This window comes from Anser anser, assembly GCF_964211835.1.
Source record: "Anser anser genome assembly, chromosome: 10".
Taxonomy (NCBI): Eukaryota; Metazoa; Chordata; class Aves; order Anseriformes; family Anatidae; genus Anser; species Anser anser.
In genome coordinates this window covers 18,211,829-18,228,458 of record NC_139730.1, presented here as the reverse complement: position 1 = coordinate 18,228,458, position 16,630 = coordinate 18,211,829, and the positions used below count along the sequence as shown (strand labels likewise).

The 16,630-nt window shown below is 38.6% G+C and overlaps 1 protein-coding gene and 1 long non-coding RNA gene across 6 annotated transcripts in view; one reads left to right on the top strand and one right to left on the bottom strand.

Moving 5' to 3' along the window:
- LOC310905203 overlaps positions 1-15,497 on the top strand; it is a 68,414-nt gene extending 52,917 nt beyond the window's left edge. For all 5 annotated transcript variants that reach the window (XR_014588848.1, XR_014588849.1, XR_014588850.1 and 2 more), the window contains 2 exons: positions 2,258-2,426; positions 5,683-15,497. This is a non-coding gene — a long non-coding RNA (uncharacterized lncRNA). The remainder of the gene's footprint in view (positions 1-2,257; positions 2,427-5,682) is intronic.
- The window catches only part of ALDH1A2 (aldehyde dehydrogenase 1 family member A2), a 56,343-nt gene that overhangs the window by 30,021 nt on the left and 9,692 nt on the right, over positions 1-16,630 (bottom strand). Inside the window, exons 2-4 of the mRNA XM_083851165.1 lie at positions 2,630-2,734; positions 2,256-2,396; positions 648-777 (exon numbers count right to left, since the gene is read on the bottom strand). Coding sequence (XP_083707291.1) covers positions 648-777; positions 2,256-2,396; positions 2,630-2,734 — 376 coding nt within the window. The remainder of the gene's footprint in view (positions 1-647; positions 778-2,255; positions 2,397-2,629; positions 2,735-16,630) is intronic.

Genomic DNA, 16,630 nt, shown 5'->3' with positions numbered 1-16,630 from the left:
ACCAAAAAAAATCAGCAGAATAACTAGTTTCTTAGCAGTCATAAAGATTACTCTCATACATAATGTATAAAACTCATCCCACCACATGATTTGAGGAAGCATATATAACAAAATATATCTGATACGCATGTACAGTTCTCTACAGTAACACTGCAAACTCTCTCAAAGTATAAATTAGTTTGGTATAAAAAAAAAAGTATAAATTACTTTTTATAAAAAAGTATAAATTAGTCTCAAGTAAAATGATTTGCATAGGCAATAGGAAGACATATATAAACAAGATACATAGGTAAGCACGCTGTTTCTTAATCGGGCTGTTAACACAGTATTTTTTTGTGTTCTCATCTATTCTTATAAGTATTACAGTATTTCATTGCAGATTTTGAGCCATCTCCTTCTCAGATGGGCATACGCAAGAGAAACAAAACACTTTTTGTAATGTGCATGTAGGACAGAACAATAGCAGGCCCAGCCCTTGCTGACTTTCTGATGTCTGCTTCTGCAGCATACTGCACACTGGAAAAAGACAATCTGATTTCATCTTAGCCAGGAAAAGAAGCTTCTCTTCTGTCTTTAATGAAGTAATCTATTAAGGCATTTGGCCATCAGAAGGTTTAGGTGCACACCGATGCTGTAATCTCCCTTACCTACAGGAATGGTCATTCCATGGATTTTGTCTGCCCAACCAGCATAATACCTCAGGGTTTTTATGACTCCTTGAAGATCTACATAGAAAGCTTGCAAGAAAGGTTTGCCACTGTTGAGTGATTCCATAGTCTAGAGAACAAGAAAAAGTCAATATATAAATACAGTAGCATTTTTAGTCTATTGTACTTCAGTATTCACTGTCCAACAGCTCTTCAATCATGACAGAAAGATTTTAATGAAGACCAACCAGTTACTCTAGAATGACTATGATTTTTAAGCATGTGTGTCCATGTGTGTCTGTGTCTGTCCCGTGTACTTGTGTGCATGTATCCACATCCACATACATGTGCATGTTTGCATTTTGGACCTAATAGCCACTGTGTTTGGTCCAGATATATAAACACTAAATTGTTCTAATCAGGAGCCAAGATAAAAATGCCTGTCAAACTAGGTTCTGTTATGTTAATGATAACAGCTGAAAAGGGGCTCCTTGTAACCCCGTATAAATGATTTGAATCCATAAAGAGAAGAATGGACATATCCCTCCATATAATTGATGTGAATATAAAAAATTCTCTATGTGGCTGCCAAGACTCCTGCTGAGGCCTGAGATATCTATAATGTACAGCCAGTTTATTTATTGCCATCAAATAAACAAACTCTCCTCTAGGGAAGCTCATAAATTAACAGCCTGATGTCCTTATTTTTAAGTTAATATTCCTATTTTTAAAAGCATCTTATAAGCTATCCTCAGGGTTCCGTAAGATCATTTAGCAAAAAGAATGCAATAAAATGTCCTCAGATGTGGAGTAGCTTAACTGACTCTCAATAGCTGCCTAAAAGAAATCATTAAGAACGAGTGAAGTACGCCCATGTGTAACACACCAACCATCAAATGAATTTCAATAGAGAAGAATAGAAGCCTAATTCTGTGCTGACTTACATCCCCAAGAGCAATTAATGGCATTGCCTGTGGTGCAGTTCAGTAAAGAGCTTGGCTGTGGAAATACAAATCAAATGACAAGCAGAGTAAACTTGATTTGCTGTGCACTTCCTTCTCCCTGTGGCGATTTTACAGTATACACTGGTGGTAAGATGATTTAAGTGTTGACAAAGCTGGAATTAAGATGTTCAGCAGCTTAGTTCAAAGCACTTGACATGCGGAAAACAACATTAACAATGCCACTGTTTAGATGGCTTCACATGTGAGCTAAATAGCACAATACCCAGAATTTATGTTACCAGTTCAGTTATCAGGAAACATTACACCTGATTTTTCATTAATGTCTGCACAAATCACTTCACTCAGTCTTCTGATTTTTATTTTTTATAAAAGTCACAAGTGTACATGTCACGCATATATGTGCGTGCACATCCACACATAACCATTCATTTCTTTTGCGTCCAGTTTAAAGCTCGTAATTAATTGAAAGGCTGTTGTTGATTTTTATGAGCTTTGGATCAGGTTAGGTCTTGAGTAGCCAGTCAGTCATCAGGCTAACTGTAGTTTTCAAATATTATTCATGCTAACACGTTTATGAGTTAATTTGCTTTCAGAATGTAAAACTGACAGGTGATTTGACTGTTAATTTTTGTGTGCCACTTACAGCAAGAGTTGCCCTGTCTCTTTCGACCAAGTCTGCTAGCTTATCCAAAAGATGGCCTCTTTCCGATGCATCCATTCTCCTCCAAACTGAACCTAGAGAAAAAGCAAGGCGAGCAGCTCTCACTGCTTTGTCCGTATCAACCTGTCAAGAAGGAACAAATAACAAATAAAGGTAAATAAGATTACTAGGCTTATTAAATTTGCATTTGTACCATCTCTTAGTCACGTGATGGCTTTTGGAACTGGGATTAATAGAAGAACTGTCCAGCAGTGGTATTCTGGAACTGTTGCTATGATACATACATATATATATTAAAAAACATGCACATATCAACATACATGTATACATATATACCAGTTCATGGGATGCATTACCTTGTCAGCTTCCTGGATCTCACAGATCTGCTCTCCTGTTGCTGGATTATATACTGGGAATATTCTCCCACTTTCAGAATTTTGCCATTCATTATTGATAAAAATCTAGAAAAGGAGAAAAGTCATCAGTCCCCCTGCATAAACAAACAGTAAAGCATACAACAACAAACTCTGGGAAAGGCTGCAGATCCTAATACAAAAGAGCTAAAGCTTCTTTATGACTGTGAGAATTAGAGTTTTCAAGAGTTCAGGCTAAGGCTCAGCCCATGATGTCTCTCTGTATTCTGTGGCAGTGTCATTATAGAAGCAACATTAAATAACTTGTTTGGCATTAAAATTTAATTCAAGCACTGTAAGCAAAAAACTGAAGAAAGAAATATTGGTATTAGAGAAAAAAGCCTTGAAACTGCTGGAGCCAAGACAAGGGTTTGGCGTAATCATTCAATACCCATCTCAGTAAGTAAACATTTGGTCATTGATACAAACCAGTCAAGACTGAATAATCTCAAACATCACAGTTCTTCAATACACAGTCAGTTGATTATGGCTACAGTGATGGTTTGCAGCACAGAATTAATTAGCTTATCTGTTTGGAACAATGGAAATGGTTAAATTCCCTCAGTGTTGACATCATTTTAACTGTTGTAGGCAAACCAAATTTGAATTTTAATGGTGATGACAACAGCTGTCTTGGCAGAGGTAATGACAAATTTACTTAAAGTAGATTTTTACTGGTGACTACAGACATACAAGTGTTCTACTGAATGACTTTCAAGAACAGGATGCAATTATTTATCAGCAAATATGAAATAAGGCACTCTAGAAAAATGATCGAGTGAAAGGTTTTCCTGGTATTCAGAGTCTTCCTGCCCTTGAAATCTTTCTAAGAGAAAAAATGAAAGTGTTCAAATAGTTCAGGAACCATATGGCTGCCTTGGATTTCAGGTATTAATGTTGTTTTGCTGCATGCCATGAAATACAGCTTTAAATGCTGAAGGGGAAGTCCTGGCCTCACTGATGTCAATGGGAATTTTGCCACTAGAGAAGACACGGTCAGAAAGTCCAAGATAAAAAGTTGCAACACCAAGGGCTATAATGAGTCTGTAAAAGAAAAGATCATGATGAAGACACTGGGGTGCCCATGCATTTTAAAGAAAGTAAAGAGACTACACACTCATATTTGCATGACAAGCCAGAGATACATTTGTAGAGTTTTCTGTTACCAGACACGAGCTTGTTCAGCCTACTCCAAGCCAAATGGAAGCCACATAGTTGTGTTCTCATCAGGGCTCAGGCTTGGTGCTCCACTAACTGCATTGACACAGCTTCTGGTTCAGAGCTGGCTCAGGACATGGGCAGAAGGAGCTTGTGCCTGCCTCAAAAAGACCTTGCAGATATAACAACTGCACACCCAAACTAATGATGACGTACTTTTACTTTCATGGTTATGTTTCCATTGCATTTCCGTATCTGTACCTCTAACCTCAACCATTTTGCTGTGTGCCCTTCCATCCATTTCAGAGTCCATCTGAAGTAAACTTCATCTTCCATCTTTCCCCTACTTTTTTGTTTTGGTTTTCGAAGGTAATTGAACCCAGGACCCACTGAATCATTTCCCATCTATTGCCTACTTTGAACACTGTATTTACCTTGAACCTGTTCATGTCCTTGGACTGTAAGCCCCTTGGACTATGGGCAGTGTCTTTGTGCTCATTGATTGCACAGCTTTTCAAATTGAGGTATTGGTCCCTGTTAAGACCAATGGAGCTAACCCAGACAAATGAGTTTTGGAGCCAACCAGCCAAAATAAGTCGACAAAAGAATCATTGGTGTCATCTGTAATGACTAACACCATAAGCCAAAATTCCTCCAGCGTATCACCATCACTTTTTAGATCATATGTAAGTGAAAACAAAGGAACTCAGATCTGTGACCTGTGTGGAAGAAGGATTTTTACCAGCATCCTTTCCATGGAGTTCAGTGGAGTTAACTACACATCCAGGGTGGGGGAGTACACTAAGGAGGGAGGGGAAGGGAGAAGAGCTTGCAGCTTCAGGAGCAGATGGCCAAAGGAGAAGTAAAGATGTTTGTTTAAGGTTACATTATGTACATAAACACATAGGTTTCTTGTGTGATCTCTGTCTTGAAAGAATAAAACAGGTTGAGTAAAACAACTTAAGTGAAGGCAACCACAATTTACTGCTCTTCCTATACAGAAGTGGTCTGCTCTTTTTTAAAGAGATTTAAAAATGTTAACTACATTCTGCTGAGATGAACACCTGATCATCAGGTTTGCCTGTACAAAGGACATGTTTAGGTTCTTAAAGTACATTTTACCATAGAAATAAGAAATAGTGCCTTGGAATTGCAAAAGAGTGTTGCAATGCTTGTTGACTGGAACTATATTTTATTGAATACTCCATTAAAAATACTCCACAGGCTTAGAAAAAGAATAGCAATAGCAAATATTTCAGATAGGACATGGGAAAGATCTAGTTGGCATAAAGTTAGAGTTGAAGGCAAGAGAAATTGCTACTGTTAATGGTTAATGTTAGTTTCTTCCTGTTCCACTTTCTATAAACAAGGTATTGCCTATACAAGCTCATTACTGTAAACTGAGCACATTTAAATTGGCAGTAAAATCAGAGTATTTACTCTAGTGCACATATAAAGTACCTAGTCCCATGTTTTGGAATGGTTTCAAGTCTTGAAATCCAGCAGCTGGCGGCTTTACAAGCAAAACCTTACACTTAAATAATTCACTTTTGAAAGTTTTAGGTGTTCTGTGTCAGGTAGTACCATTCAGCAGATATTCCTACCACCAAGACTTAGATTCTTTTGCAATAAATTTGCATTCACAGGGGCTTTTATAACTCTTCCAGCACTACTGGCTCCAATGGCTGTTGATTAAACATATATATCCTGTACATTTAATCTGACTTTCATTATGGCCACTTCGTAAAAATGCCATGAAATGGACAAGCGATGACACATTGCAAGAACAAGGAATCCCTGCAAAGCCTCAAATTGTTTTTTTTCTCCCTTATTTATAGTGACTGTGGTAAAGGCTAACTCTAAATCAGAGAGAATATTTGACAGCAAATGTTCCTATCTATGGATTATATATAACCCATCCAAAACACCAGATGAAAAAAGGATAACCCCAGAAAAAAGAAGGGCTTGCTTCCATGTAAATCATGCTACAAATTGGACAACACCCAGTGAGTTCATTGTTCAACCTCAATTGTGAAGGCTATTCACATTTACTATTCCCCTGGAATCAATGTTAATTAAGGCTGACTGGGGCTATAAATCAGCCTTTGGTTTTTACAACTTAATTCAGCATTAAGCATATATATGTAAATAAAAGGTAACTGATTAACCACTTGAGTTTTCCAGGAGTTACTGAGGTAATTTGTTTTTGTTTGAGTCCTAGTGTTACCTTTTGTGGTTTGCAGTAGGGAAAAGAAAAAGTGTATAGTATGTCATGTATTTGCTATGCGGTATTGTGAGTAGTTAAATAATCTGGCCTGTTGGGTGCTATCAACAAAACTTTGCCAAAATGGAAAGGGAAGAAGGGAACACTTGAAAACTTTTGGAACACAGGAACATTGAGTTTGCCATCTCCTCTCAGAAGAGCCAATAACTGCAGTAATGTCCAACCAGTAAGAGAAAAGGCAACCCTTCTCCTTTACTGAGGTGTCCCCGTCAGCACAGTCATTTGGCTAAGAACAAACCCAACAGGCAGAACAGACGCTGCCTCCTGTAAATGAGGAATCTGGATGTAGCTGGTGTCCAGTAGTCTAGAGAGGAAGGTAACCACTGTTTCTTCGCCAGCAGTGCAGCCTGAGGCAACCTGTAAGACAGGGCAGTAGCTGGCGTAGCAGATGGGTGGGTGTGTATGTGCACAGGATGGGGAAGCCTAGCAGGCAGGTACCTTGCAGCGCAGTAACTAACTCATCCTAAAGGTATCTTGGTAATTTCTGTTCCTCTCCAAATGAAAGGTAGAGAGGATGTGGCTTTTCCTAAAAGAACAGGCACTGTCTCCCTGGTTCTAATAACCTCTTCCTCATACACACATGCCTTACATAGATTTTTGGTATTTAGAACTTTGCAAGATAATGGTGCCACCCACCACGTAATTGCTAGATTCAAATTCTGCCCATGGTTACTTATATACAACCACTGTTGATTCCTTTAAGAGATGCATATGACTAATCAAGGAAGCATTCTGGTTCATCATATAGGGTACATGACTGTTCAGAGCCTACGAGATACCGTAACATACAAACCTGTATACAAAGGAAAAAGAACATTTAATTTAGAGTTACCATGTAAAAATTCAAGTTACTTGAGACTCTGCTGAAATGTAGTTGGAAGGAAATCATATATTGCACTTTGAGTAAGACCTGCATTTAAAAAGCACTCCGCATTGAGTTCAGTAGCATTGTTGTATGCTCATCAGCTTTGAAATCAAGCCAAGAGTAAATGTCTTTAGTTTAAAGCAAAGCAAATAAAGCTTTGCAAATAAGTAAATACAATATCTTGTATAAGTAGCCATCTGACCCAGTTGGCTTGCTAATGGTTAGCAACTTAGTGTTCATTTCAAACCATGGAGGTAATTAATTTCTAAATAGGAGTGATTCAAAGAGAAAGGGATGTGTACAAAACATCTGCAATGCCATAGTAGCAAAATTTACAGCAGGGAGGAAATATGCAGGATTTTAAGTTTTCATCACTATTTACCACTGAGGAAGTACAAAACAACAATCATTTTGGGTGTGTGTATAAATACAAAATTAATTAAAATGCAGCACAGAAATAATACCACCTTTACAGCTCTTAGCTGAATAAGACTTGGTTTTCTGGCACTACAAATTCTGTCTTATGTTCACCCAGCGGCTAGCCCTGGATTTGGAAAGGGGGGCTGATTCTTAAGTTCATTGAGGATTCCTGCTTGCTCTCTTTTTAGTATCATCTCTAACAACACAGGAAAAAAAAGTAATTTGGGTTACTTTAAGTCAGAAGAGCAAACAACACAGGTGGCAACAATGTAACTTTTCATTTCCTTCCTTGAAAATATTTTCAAATGATGTGCAAGTGAAATGATGATCTGCATTCTTAATTTGATATTGCTTAGTGATGATGTCACCAGACATTTTCTTCGGACTCTCCAGCTGTATAAGTAAGAACTACAGCCAGTGGACAGACAGTGGCCTAGCCTTCAGCTCTTTAGAGGTGGAATTATTTTCCCATGAATTTAATAAACAATGTTTTTGTACTATTGCAGATCCAGAAATGTTTTTTTGGTACAGGAAGAGGATTTTAACATCCAAATAATAATGGCTTCCCACAGGAGATATGGTTCTGGATGAATGGAGGAATGAATGGGAATTTCCTAACTCAATTGATTTAGTAGCTGGTTATAGTTTCATTCCATCAAAGATCTTTTTTTCATATGTGGCTTCCTCCTTAGAGAGCCTTTGACATTAAATCTGCAAGGATGGGGGAGGGGGCATCAGATGCCAAAGTACTTTATAAAAGAATCACAGCTGTTCAGCCTTCAGCATCTTCTCATAGCTGGAGGCATTAAAAAATACATATAATGGCTTTTTTTTTTTTTTTTTGTGATGGGGTGGGGGACATACAACCATTTTAGAGGCATGCAAAAAATCTAGCAGCAGCATTTCCCTTGGTAAATACTTCATAACATCACAGATACCGGGCACCTGTGCCTCAGTCTGGTCAGGAAATTTCATATCCTTTCCCATCACAGCAATTTCATTTCCTCTCCTTTGGAAACAATTCAGGAGTCCTTATGATTAGTACAATTGCAAGGGAATGAAATAGAAGGGATTGCCAATCAGAGGTGCAGATTGTTTATTTTCTCAGGCTTTGTTTGCCTCCACTTTTATGGCTGTCTTGATACAACAAATCTCTTACTTTCTAGCCAGAGCATTTTGTGGGGCACTCTTGGGATTGACTGGAAACCAACAGCTGGCTACAGAACCAGCAAAACCTGGTTTATAAACAGGCATTAGGAAAGCAAAAGCCAAACGAAGCAGACTGACTGAGGACTGGTCAGCAATTGATTAGCAGCAGTGATCTGTTTAGAGGGGGATTGTTCAGGTCAACAGTAGGATTGCGATGCTCTTTGCCAGGCAGTTCACAAATTGGACTTCGAAGCCAACCTTCCCAAATGTTCTCAGTGCTGAGTCCTGCTTCTTAAGGCAGTCAGCACGTGAGCCTTTCATCGGACAGTGCCAAAGACTGCATCACTTTCCTACTTAAATTAAGGCTTACTCTGGCTTGAGCATACAACCACAAATGGTTATCATGTTTTTCATTTTAGTTACCACAGAGTGACCCAGGCTTTGGTTCTTGTAATGAGATACTGTTCAAATGTAGAGGAATTATAGTTATTTTAAGAGGAGCAACAGTGAACTATACATGAATAAAAATGACTTTTGCACTAAGTTTAATTCTGGCAAGCAATCTGCTATGGCTATAGCTGGTTTTCAGCTATTAAAGGTCCAATCCGTTCCTCATTAATCAACAGGAAAACTCCAACTGGTTTCAGTGGGAGCTGGATCAAGCAACAGCAACAGCCTGCAGAGGGGTGTTTATGCTCAGAGACAAAGCTATTTCACTGGAGACTTGACACCCACTCCAGAGCCTGTGAGGTCTGCAAAGGCCAAACAAAAACAGAACAGACTGATTTTTATTCTTCTTCTTTGCCCGTTTCTGTTTCTTTGCTGACATTCTAGTTCGTTGTGGCTCCTTCCCTCTCTCTACCTCACCTGCCCTCAAAAGAGAGTTCTTTTCTAAAACTGTGTGTATTTGGGGATTTGTCATGATTGTATCTTTTAACTCATTTGGTCCCCAGAGTCAGAAGGACCGTGCAATAGCCTCTACACATGGTCTGCTATAAAAGAAGGTTTCCTTCATAAACTGAAGCTGGAAATTTAACATAAGAAATACAGAGTCTAAAATTCAGAGTGTCCTGAGATAGCTGGAGAATTTTAAACAATTACAAACATACTACAGCAGGAGGATCAAAAAAGCAGAAGTGGACAGGAAACACAAAAGTGAATGAGGCTGCTCTGGTTTCACTGTCAGTGCAGAGGTATGTCGCAATGTGGTAGAATTATGTTTATGCAACCTGAGTCCTGTGCCCCGGGTACATGTCTGGATGAGAAGATGGGGCGTTCATCTTCTCTGGATATAACTTCCAAGTAACAATGCCTGAGCCAAGCCTACTGAAATCATAGTCCTTGCCAAACAGTCCTTGACATCAGTGGAGTTTGGATCAGAAGCTGAGTATTTAAAATAGGTGACTACATCAAGCTCAAGACATTTCAGCATGTGTAAATGAACTCAGACACAAAGCTGGAGAAGGATTCATACGGTCTAGCACCTGATGGTGGCACTTACTGTGGAAGTTCTGGCTCTTTGCTGTCCCTGCGGGGCGGGAGGAGAGGGAGGCATTCCCCCAGGACTGTAATTGTTGTGCTGGCCCACTAATCCAGACATCTTGTTTAGGTGCTTAAGGACAGATACGCAAGTGCCCCCCAGCCACTCACAGTTGGTGTATGTTTTGTGAACAGTATGCTACGAACCGGGTGTGAGTGGGAGGAGAAATTCGGGGAAATGCAGGTTCACTGTGCAGCAAATGGAATCAGAAAAGGCTCGAAACCTCCTGTCAGTCTGCTGTGAAAGTGGAATGTAACATGATTTTTTTTCTCCTCTGTGTCCCAAGTCCCTCACACCAAATGTTTGATCTGCCTATCTTCCTGCCTTAATTAGTCTTCTGTCTTTCTGGGAGTTGAGTCTGTTCTTTTGCAAATGGCAGCACATCAGACAGGGGAAACCTGTCATGTTTGTTTTCTAAGCTGTAGGGGGCACCCATTTGAAAAAGACTCATGGCTTATCTAAACGTTTTTGTTTGTATGATTTTGAATTAGGAAGTTTGAGTAATTAGTTGAGGAGATTAAATAAGTCTTTACAACATGCAGTAGCATGCTTACTTGGCTTTTCTTTTTTTTTTTTCTTTCCCCATAAGTATGTCCTGCACAAAACTCGGGCTGCCAAACAGTGATGACATCCTTTTCTATTTTAGTTTCTCACTGTGCCACATTGATGTAGCATCCATTATTTCAATTTAGTCTCATTGAAGGGACTACTTTGCATCTGGTTGTTCGAGAAAATTAGTCTAAAGAGAAGAAACTTCAGACTGTATTTTTGTTGAACTATACCCACCACAAACATTTTATTCATTTTGGCTGTCTTCTTAAGATTTGTGGGAAGAAAAAACAGCCTTCTTTACAGCACATAAAGACTGTAAGTGAAGTAATTTCTACTTTTCAAAGTAACTGCAAAGTAATTTCTTTTTCTTTTTTTTTTCAGTTAAGGAAGAATTTTTGTACTGTTAGTAGCAAAATACAGAAGCAATAAGTTTCCTGTAGCTCAGGTAATATTTTATGCATTCCTAAGAAACTAAGTTCCCAACCTTCACTCATCCTTTCACTTGTGGGGTTCTCCTTAATTGCTGAAGAAAAACATAAACTGTCTTGCTCTGTGCTGCATCAGATTTTTTTTTTCTGAAGATAAGATGCCTAAAAAATTGAATATGCTCTGGATTTCTACTGATAACAAAGAAAAGCCATCACTGAACAACGTGGGTAAGGATGATGGTTCTTTTATGCAGTATATGATCTTTGGTGGCACTTACTGCAACTTAAAAATGAAATAATGAAAGATTTCTACAAATCCATTAAACCAGGAGAGAAGGGGAGGGAGTATTTGTTTACAGAATCAATTTTTGAGCTGTCACTGGACTTTAATGAAGTTGTGACTATTAAGAACTTGATCCTGGAAACCCTTCCACAAGCACTCAGTTAAGACTGTGGGAATGAGGAGGGGTTTGTATAAACAAGGCTATTATTAGTCTGTAGTATTCCTGTGTTTTGCATTGTTTGTGCATTGCAGGTGTTGTGTGCTTATTATGTGTAACATAAAACAAGGCAATATTTTTATTTGTACATGGGAGACATTCTGCCATTTAAAAGAATGTAGCAGATTATTTGTAGGTAACTGCTTGCCTTTAAATGCTCATCACCAAAGAACAAGGTCTTAGAAATTAGCTATGCTGTGTAAATATATACTCCTCCTAGGATTTCACACTATAGGCAACAGAGAAAAATACAATGGACAAATACTTTTTGACCTAAAAGCTCCATCTGAGAAAATTACCTTACACATGAGAAATTGCTGGAATGTCAACTTCATTTGCAGTGGCCCCTTATGGCCTGATCACCCTCCCTGGCACGATAAATCACTGGCAAGATCCTTACCTTAACACGTTTGATCTCAGCTCAGCAAGACTTGGTTTTGATGTGAAGAACTCCAGATCTGTTAGGTCAGAGACAAATAGCAGAGCCACTGACCTGCAAAGTGCTAACTCTATATTAGACCCAAGTGAGCAGCCACAAGCTCCTGGTAAGTTTGCCTTCACTTGTACTTTGCATCCTGAATATTTTCAAATACTACTGTTAGAACGCTTTGTTAAATGATGCCAATGACATTTCCTTTCACGTCATTCTGCACATACAGAATCCACAAAAAGTCAAACAAACAAACAGGCACTATGAGAAGCATTATCTTGGATAAACTGTTCAAATTACCTGCACTTCAGGGCTACATGAAATCAAACCCAGTAGGCTACATGAAATCAAACCCAGTATTCATCAATTTATTTGGTTTACATAAATGGTTTGCAGTGTCCCTTTTCTGTCTAAACCATGTTTACCAATAGGTACCATAAGTAACTGTATTTACTACTACACTCGTTGAGGTGATTGTAAGGGCCTGTATGCATGTCTGTACATACAACTTCAAATTACTCCTAAAAAATAAAAATCTGTCTTGTGAAGTTTGTGTTCAAGTCCAAACTTTCACAAAGACCAGATGTTGCTCAAGTCTTGCAGCCTCAGTTTGAAACTATTCCGTATTATCCTGGTTAAACAGTCACTTATCTCTAGGATAGTAAGCAGGAGTGTTAGTCTACCAGAAAATTGGATGTTCTTAATGGGCTTTTGGGGGAGAATAGCTTTGCATCATCAGCATTAAGTTAAATCACATTAAGTACCTACTTACAACATAGGGATTACCACTTATGACATCTCTGGTGAAAGCCTTTAAAACAAATTGTTGTGTTTGTTAGAAGAAGCTGTGAGATAACAATTCCCAGAAGTCTGATTTATAAACCTTTTTGCTCTTCAAGAAGATGCAAAGGAACACTACACCTCTCCTCTTATTCATTACTGCAATCAAATCTCTCAGGCTGTAAATTCTTTTCAATAAAAAGGTTTGGGAAATGTTGATTTATTTACTTGAGGATATTCCTCTGGAGAGAAGCAGCCTTTAGCTAGATTCCTTTGCTTCAGAGTTCAGTTCTTATTTCTTCTCCAGTTCTTTCTGCTGATTAGACATTGACTTTACACATACAAAACTGGAATAGGCCGTTCTACTTTTTATTATTCATAAGGCTGATCGGGGAGAACCGGGCTTAAGCTGTCAAAGTATCCTGCTGTGCTTGGATACCTGACAAATTTACACCCTAAAGTACACTGTGGTGCTAAGACTAAAATGGGATGTGTCCTTGCAAGTGCTGATTACAGTCCCAAGCAAATAAACCACTTCAGGGTGTAGCAAAATAATGCCAGTATTTTAATAGAGTTTCACATTTTTATATATGGTTGGAAAGCTATTCCATATAGAAATGTAGGCCTGCATGAAAAATGAGATCTACTTATCTTTAAATAGAAGCAGACCAGTAACTCTGAGCATGTAAATTAAAAACACGACCCTCACCTTTTGCCAAACATGAAGCATTAAAAACATGGACTAAGGCAAAAACAAGGTCTAACTACACGGAGATTTCCTTAAATGAGCAAAGTTATAAGTCTTGTCAATAAAAAGCCTTCCTTAAAAACAATGTTCATATACATAGTTCTGAGATTTTTTTCCCCCACTTCCTTTAAAATTTGTGTTTCTCTTCCCCTTTCTAACCAAATTCCCTTTTTCTCTGCTGGAGCCCCTTGTAATGATACCAGAATGTGGGCAAATCTCATTAGTCTCCCTGCTGTTTACAAGACAGGATTTATGCTCAGTGCAGTGAACACAATGACACATGGCTAAAAACCACCATCAGGACTTAAACCTGAGATATTTTTCACCCAGACATTGCAAATACTATTGGCATGTACAGGTATGAAAAACAATATTAATGACTGCAAACATAAGTCACCCAGCTTTCTCTAAAGAGTATACCAATAACTAGCAATTTGTTAAAGGTTAATTTCATGCAACCTCTGGCAGTTATCTGGTATAAGATATGTCACCAATTCTATCCATTAAGTAATAACTAAATTCTCATGGGACCTAGCTGAAGTCAAATGTTGTTATTCCAGGTTCACTGCTTTTAGTCTCCCTGAAGACCATTTAGGCAAACAGCTGGAAGAGCTGACTACAGAGGTTCCCAGTCACAGGGAATCACTCTAGGAAAGCAAGTAAAGGCTTCTAACCAGGAAATAAGTTATCAAGGATTGGTCCTAATGCTCCCTCAAGGAGAGAAACAAAATGAGTCTGAGCAAGAGCATGAACACATTTGTGTTTCAGCTAGAAGAATCCAAACACTAAAAGCAATTGTCTTGGCTGATGGCAGGGAGAGCTATGCTGCACCAATTGCTGGGCACGTTCTGCACTTGGCTCCTGGTTGTCATCTAAGTAGCAGGGCCTTCCTTCTTTTTCTGTGTTGAAGTGCTTTACTACAACAAAACCCGTGAGAAGAAACTAATCAGATGCAACAACCTGGTCTTCCAGTGTTTTTTCCACATTGCACCAATGGAAATCCTCCTCCTAAGAGGAAAGTACAGAAGGAAGCGATGCCGCAAGCTTCATCTCAAGTCATAATACAGATTTTCTAGCAAGGAGGGCTCTGCCTCCCAGATAACACTCAAGGGAATAACGAGAGACAACAGCTGATACAGCCAGTGCTCCAAGTGACACAGAAAGAGAGCGAAGAGCATGAAGAAAGAGATCTTTTTGTCAATATTGTGTGTACATACATAGGTGAGTGCAGAGAAAAGAGCATAATAATTGTATATGTGTAAACACTGCCTCTGAAATTCATCTGTATTTCCATTTCCCCAGAATAGTGCACAGAGAAAAAGAGGTTTTTCTGTTCTAGTAGTCTGACTGGTTTAGCAAGAGATCCTGTCTCTGACACTGACCTACTGTCTCAGATAGTCATGGTTACACTCCCACAAATTTAAACTCCCCCATCTGCGAAGAAACTTTGTCACCAGTTTTACAGTGAGACTGAATCAATTAATGCTTTCTAAAAGCTTTGATGGAAAGAGATGAATATTAACGTTTGCAGTTGTGTGATGCTAGCTAAAAATGTCTTTACTAATGTAAGAAATGGACTTTAAAATCGCTCTCAAAGGGCTGGACCACCAAGGTGAGGTCATCTGCAGCACAGCTAGCACATTTAGTGTTAATTTCATATCACAGATTCAGAGGACAAGTGAAAAAACAGAGCTTGATTATCACCTCTTAGGACAACAGCATCCCAGAGACATCACAAAAGACAGAAGAGGCCATTAGGTAGCTGTAATAAAGAAAGTGTGGTAAAGACAAAAAGAGGAAAACTAACAAAACATCAACACTGATGGAAAATGTGAAAGCTTAGCCAGATGTCCTGAAAAAAACCTGTGCATGTTTCTCAAGGTCTGTGCAGGCCATTCTGGCACAAGACTGCTGCAACCATATGTCACAACCAAAGAAACTGGAGAAAATAAAATAAACCTCCTGATTTGGAAAGGCAGATGGTAATTTCTTGATAGTTTCTAACTACTCAAAAATAAACTACTTCTGTTACAACCGAAAAGACACATGAGGAAATGTAAAAAGTGTATGTTATGGTATACTGGTAAGTTTTGAAAATACTCACTGGAATGAGGACAATGCTTTTATTATGCCTGGATGCAAAGAACATTTAAAATAAACTCCAAATAAGTTTCAAATAACAAAATTGTTGTTAAAAAAATAATTCTATGCATCCTACTGTCAGTTACATAAATGCTTCCTCATATGACTTTGGCAGTGTAAAGAAGTATTAAAGCTAGTTTAAATGCAATTTCTATTTTAAGGAATTTTAACACTGGCAGAGTGGTAATTGAGAATGAGGTGCAATGTCATGGGAAGTGCTTTAGTGGTTAGGCTGAAAAGACTTTACAGGGTTTTTCAACTAACTAGATCACAATTTTCATCTAGGTCATCTTACAGTTATGAAATAAAAGCACAAGTGCCAATAAACCGGCATAAGAAACCTAAGTGTGAAAATGGGTGGTCTGGACTGTATCACAGGGAGGAAAAAGAAATAGCCTTTTTTGAACATAAGGGGACGAGAATTATCAGAAGCATACCACGATTTCTAGCTATAAACTTAGGCAGAGAGGACAAGTCAGGCTCTGTAGAGGGGCGATTAGCTCTGTATGCAAGGATTTCCATGGATATTCTATGGAACAGAAATATTTGGGAGCCAGAGACATAACATACATCCATGGATATAGAGGCAGCATAGGTCATGAAGTATATAATAGCAGGAGCAGATACTGACTTCTGGATTAGAACAACTGAAGTGACACTGAAGTGGAAAAAGAACAGGAAGGCAATAAAAGATGAGTGCAACAGTAACTGTATGTTAGGTCAGTGAGAGCTGCATTGATAGTGTCTAGTGAACATACAGTTCTCCATATCCTAATCCAAACAACATTTGACATAGTCCTGTCAAGGGCTAAAAATTGTGTCTGAACCCCTGAGAAATGGTTACCACATAAATAATTTCAGCTTCATTGCAGCAGAGAAACACATGAAGAAGCCCTACTGTCTGGGATACTAAACTTCAAGAAGGGGAGTTTTTTTCAAAGGAAGTAA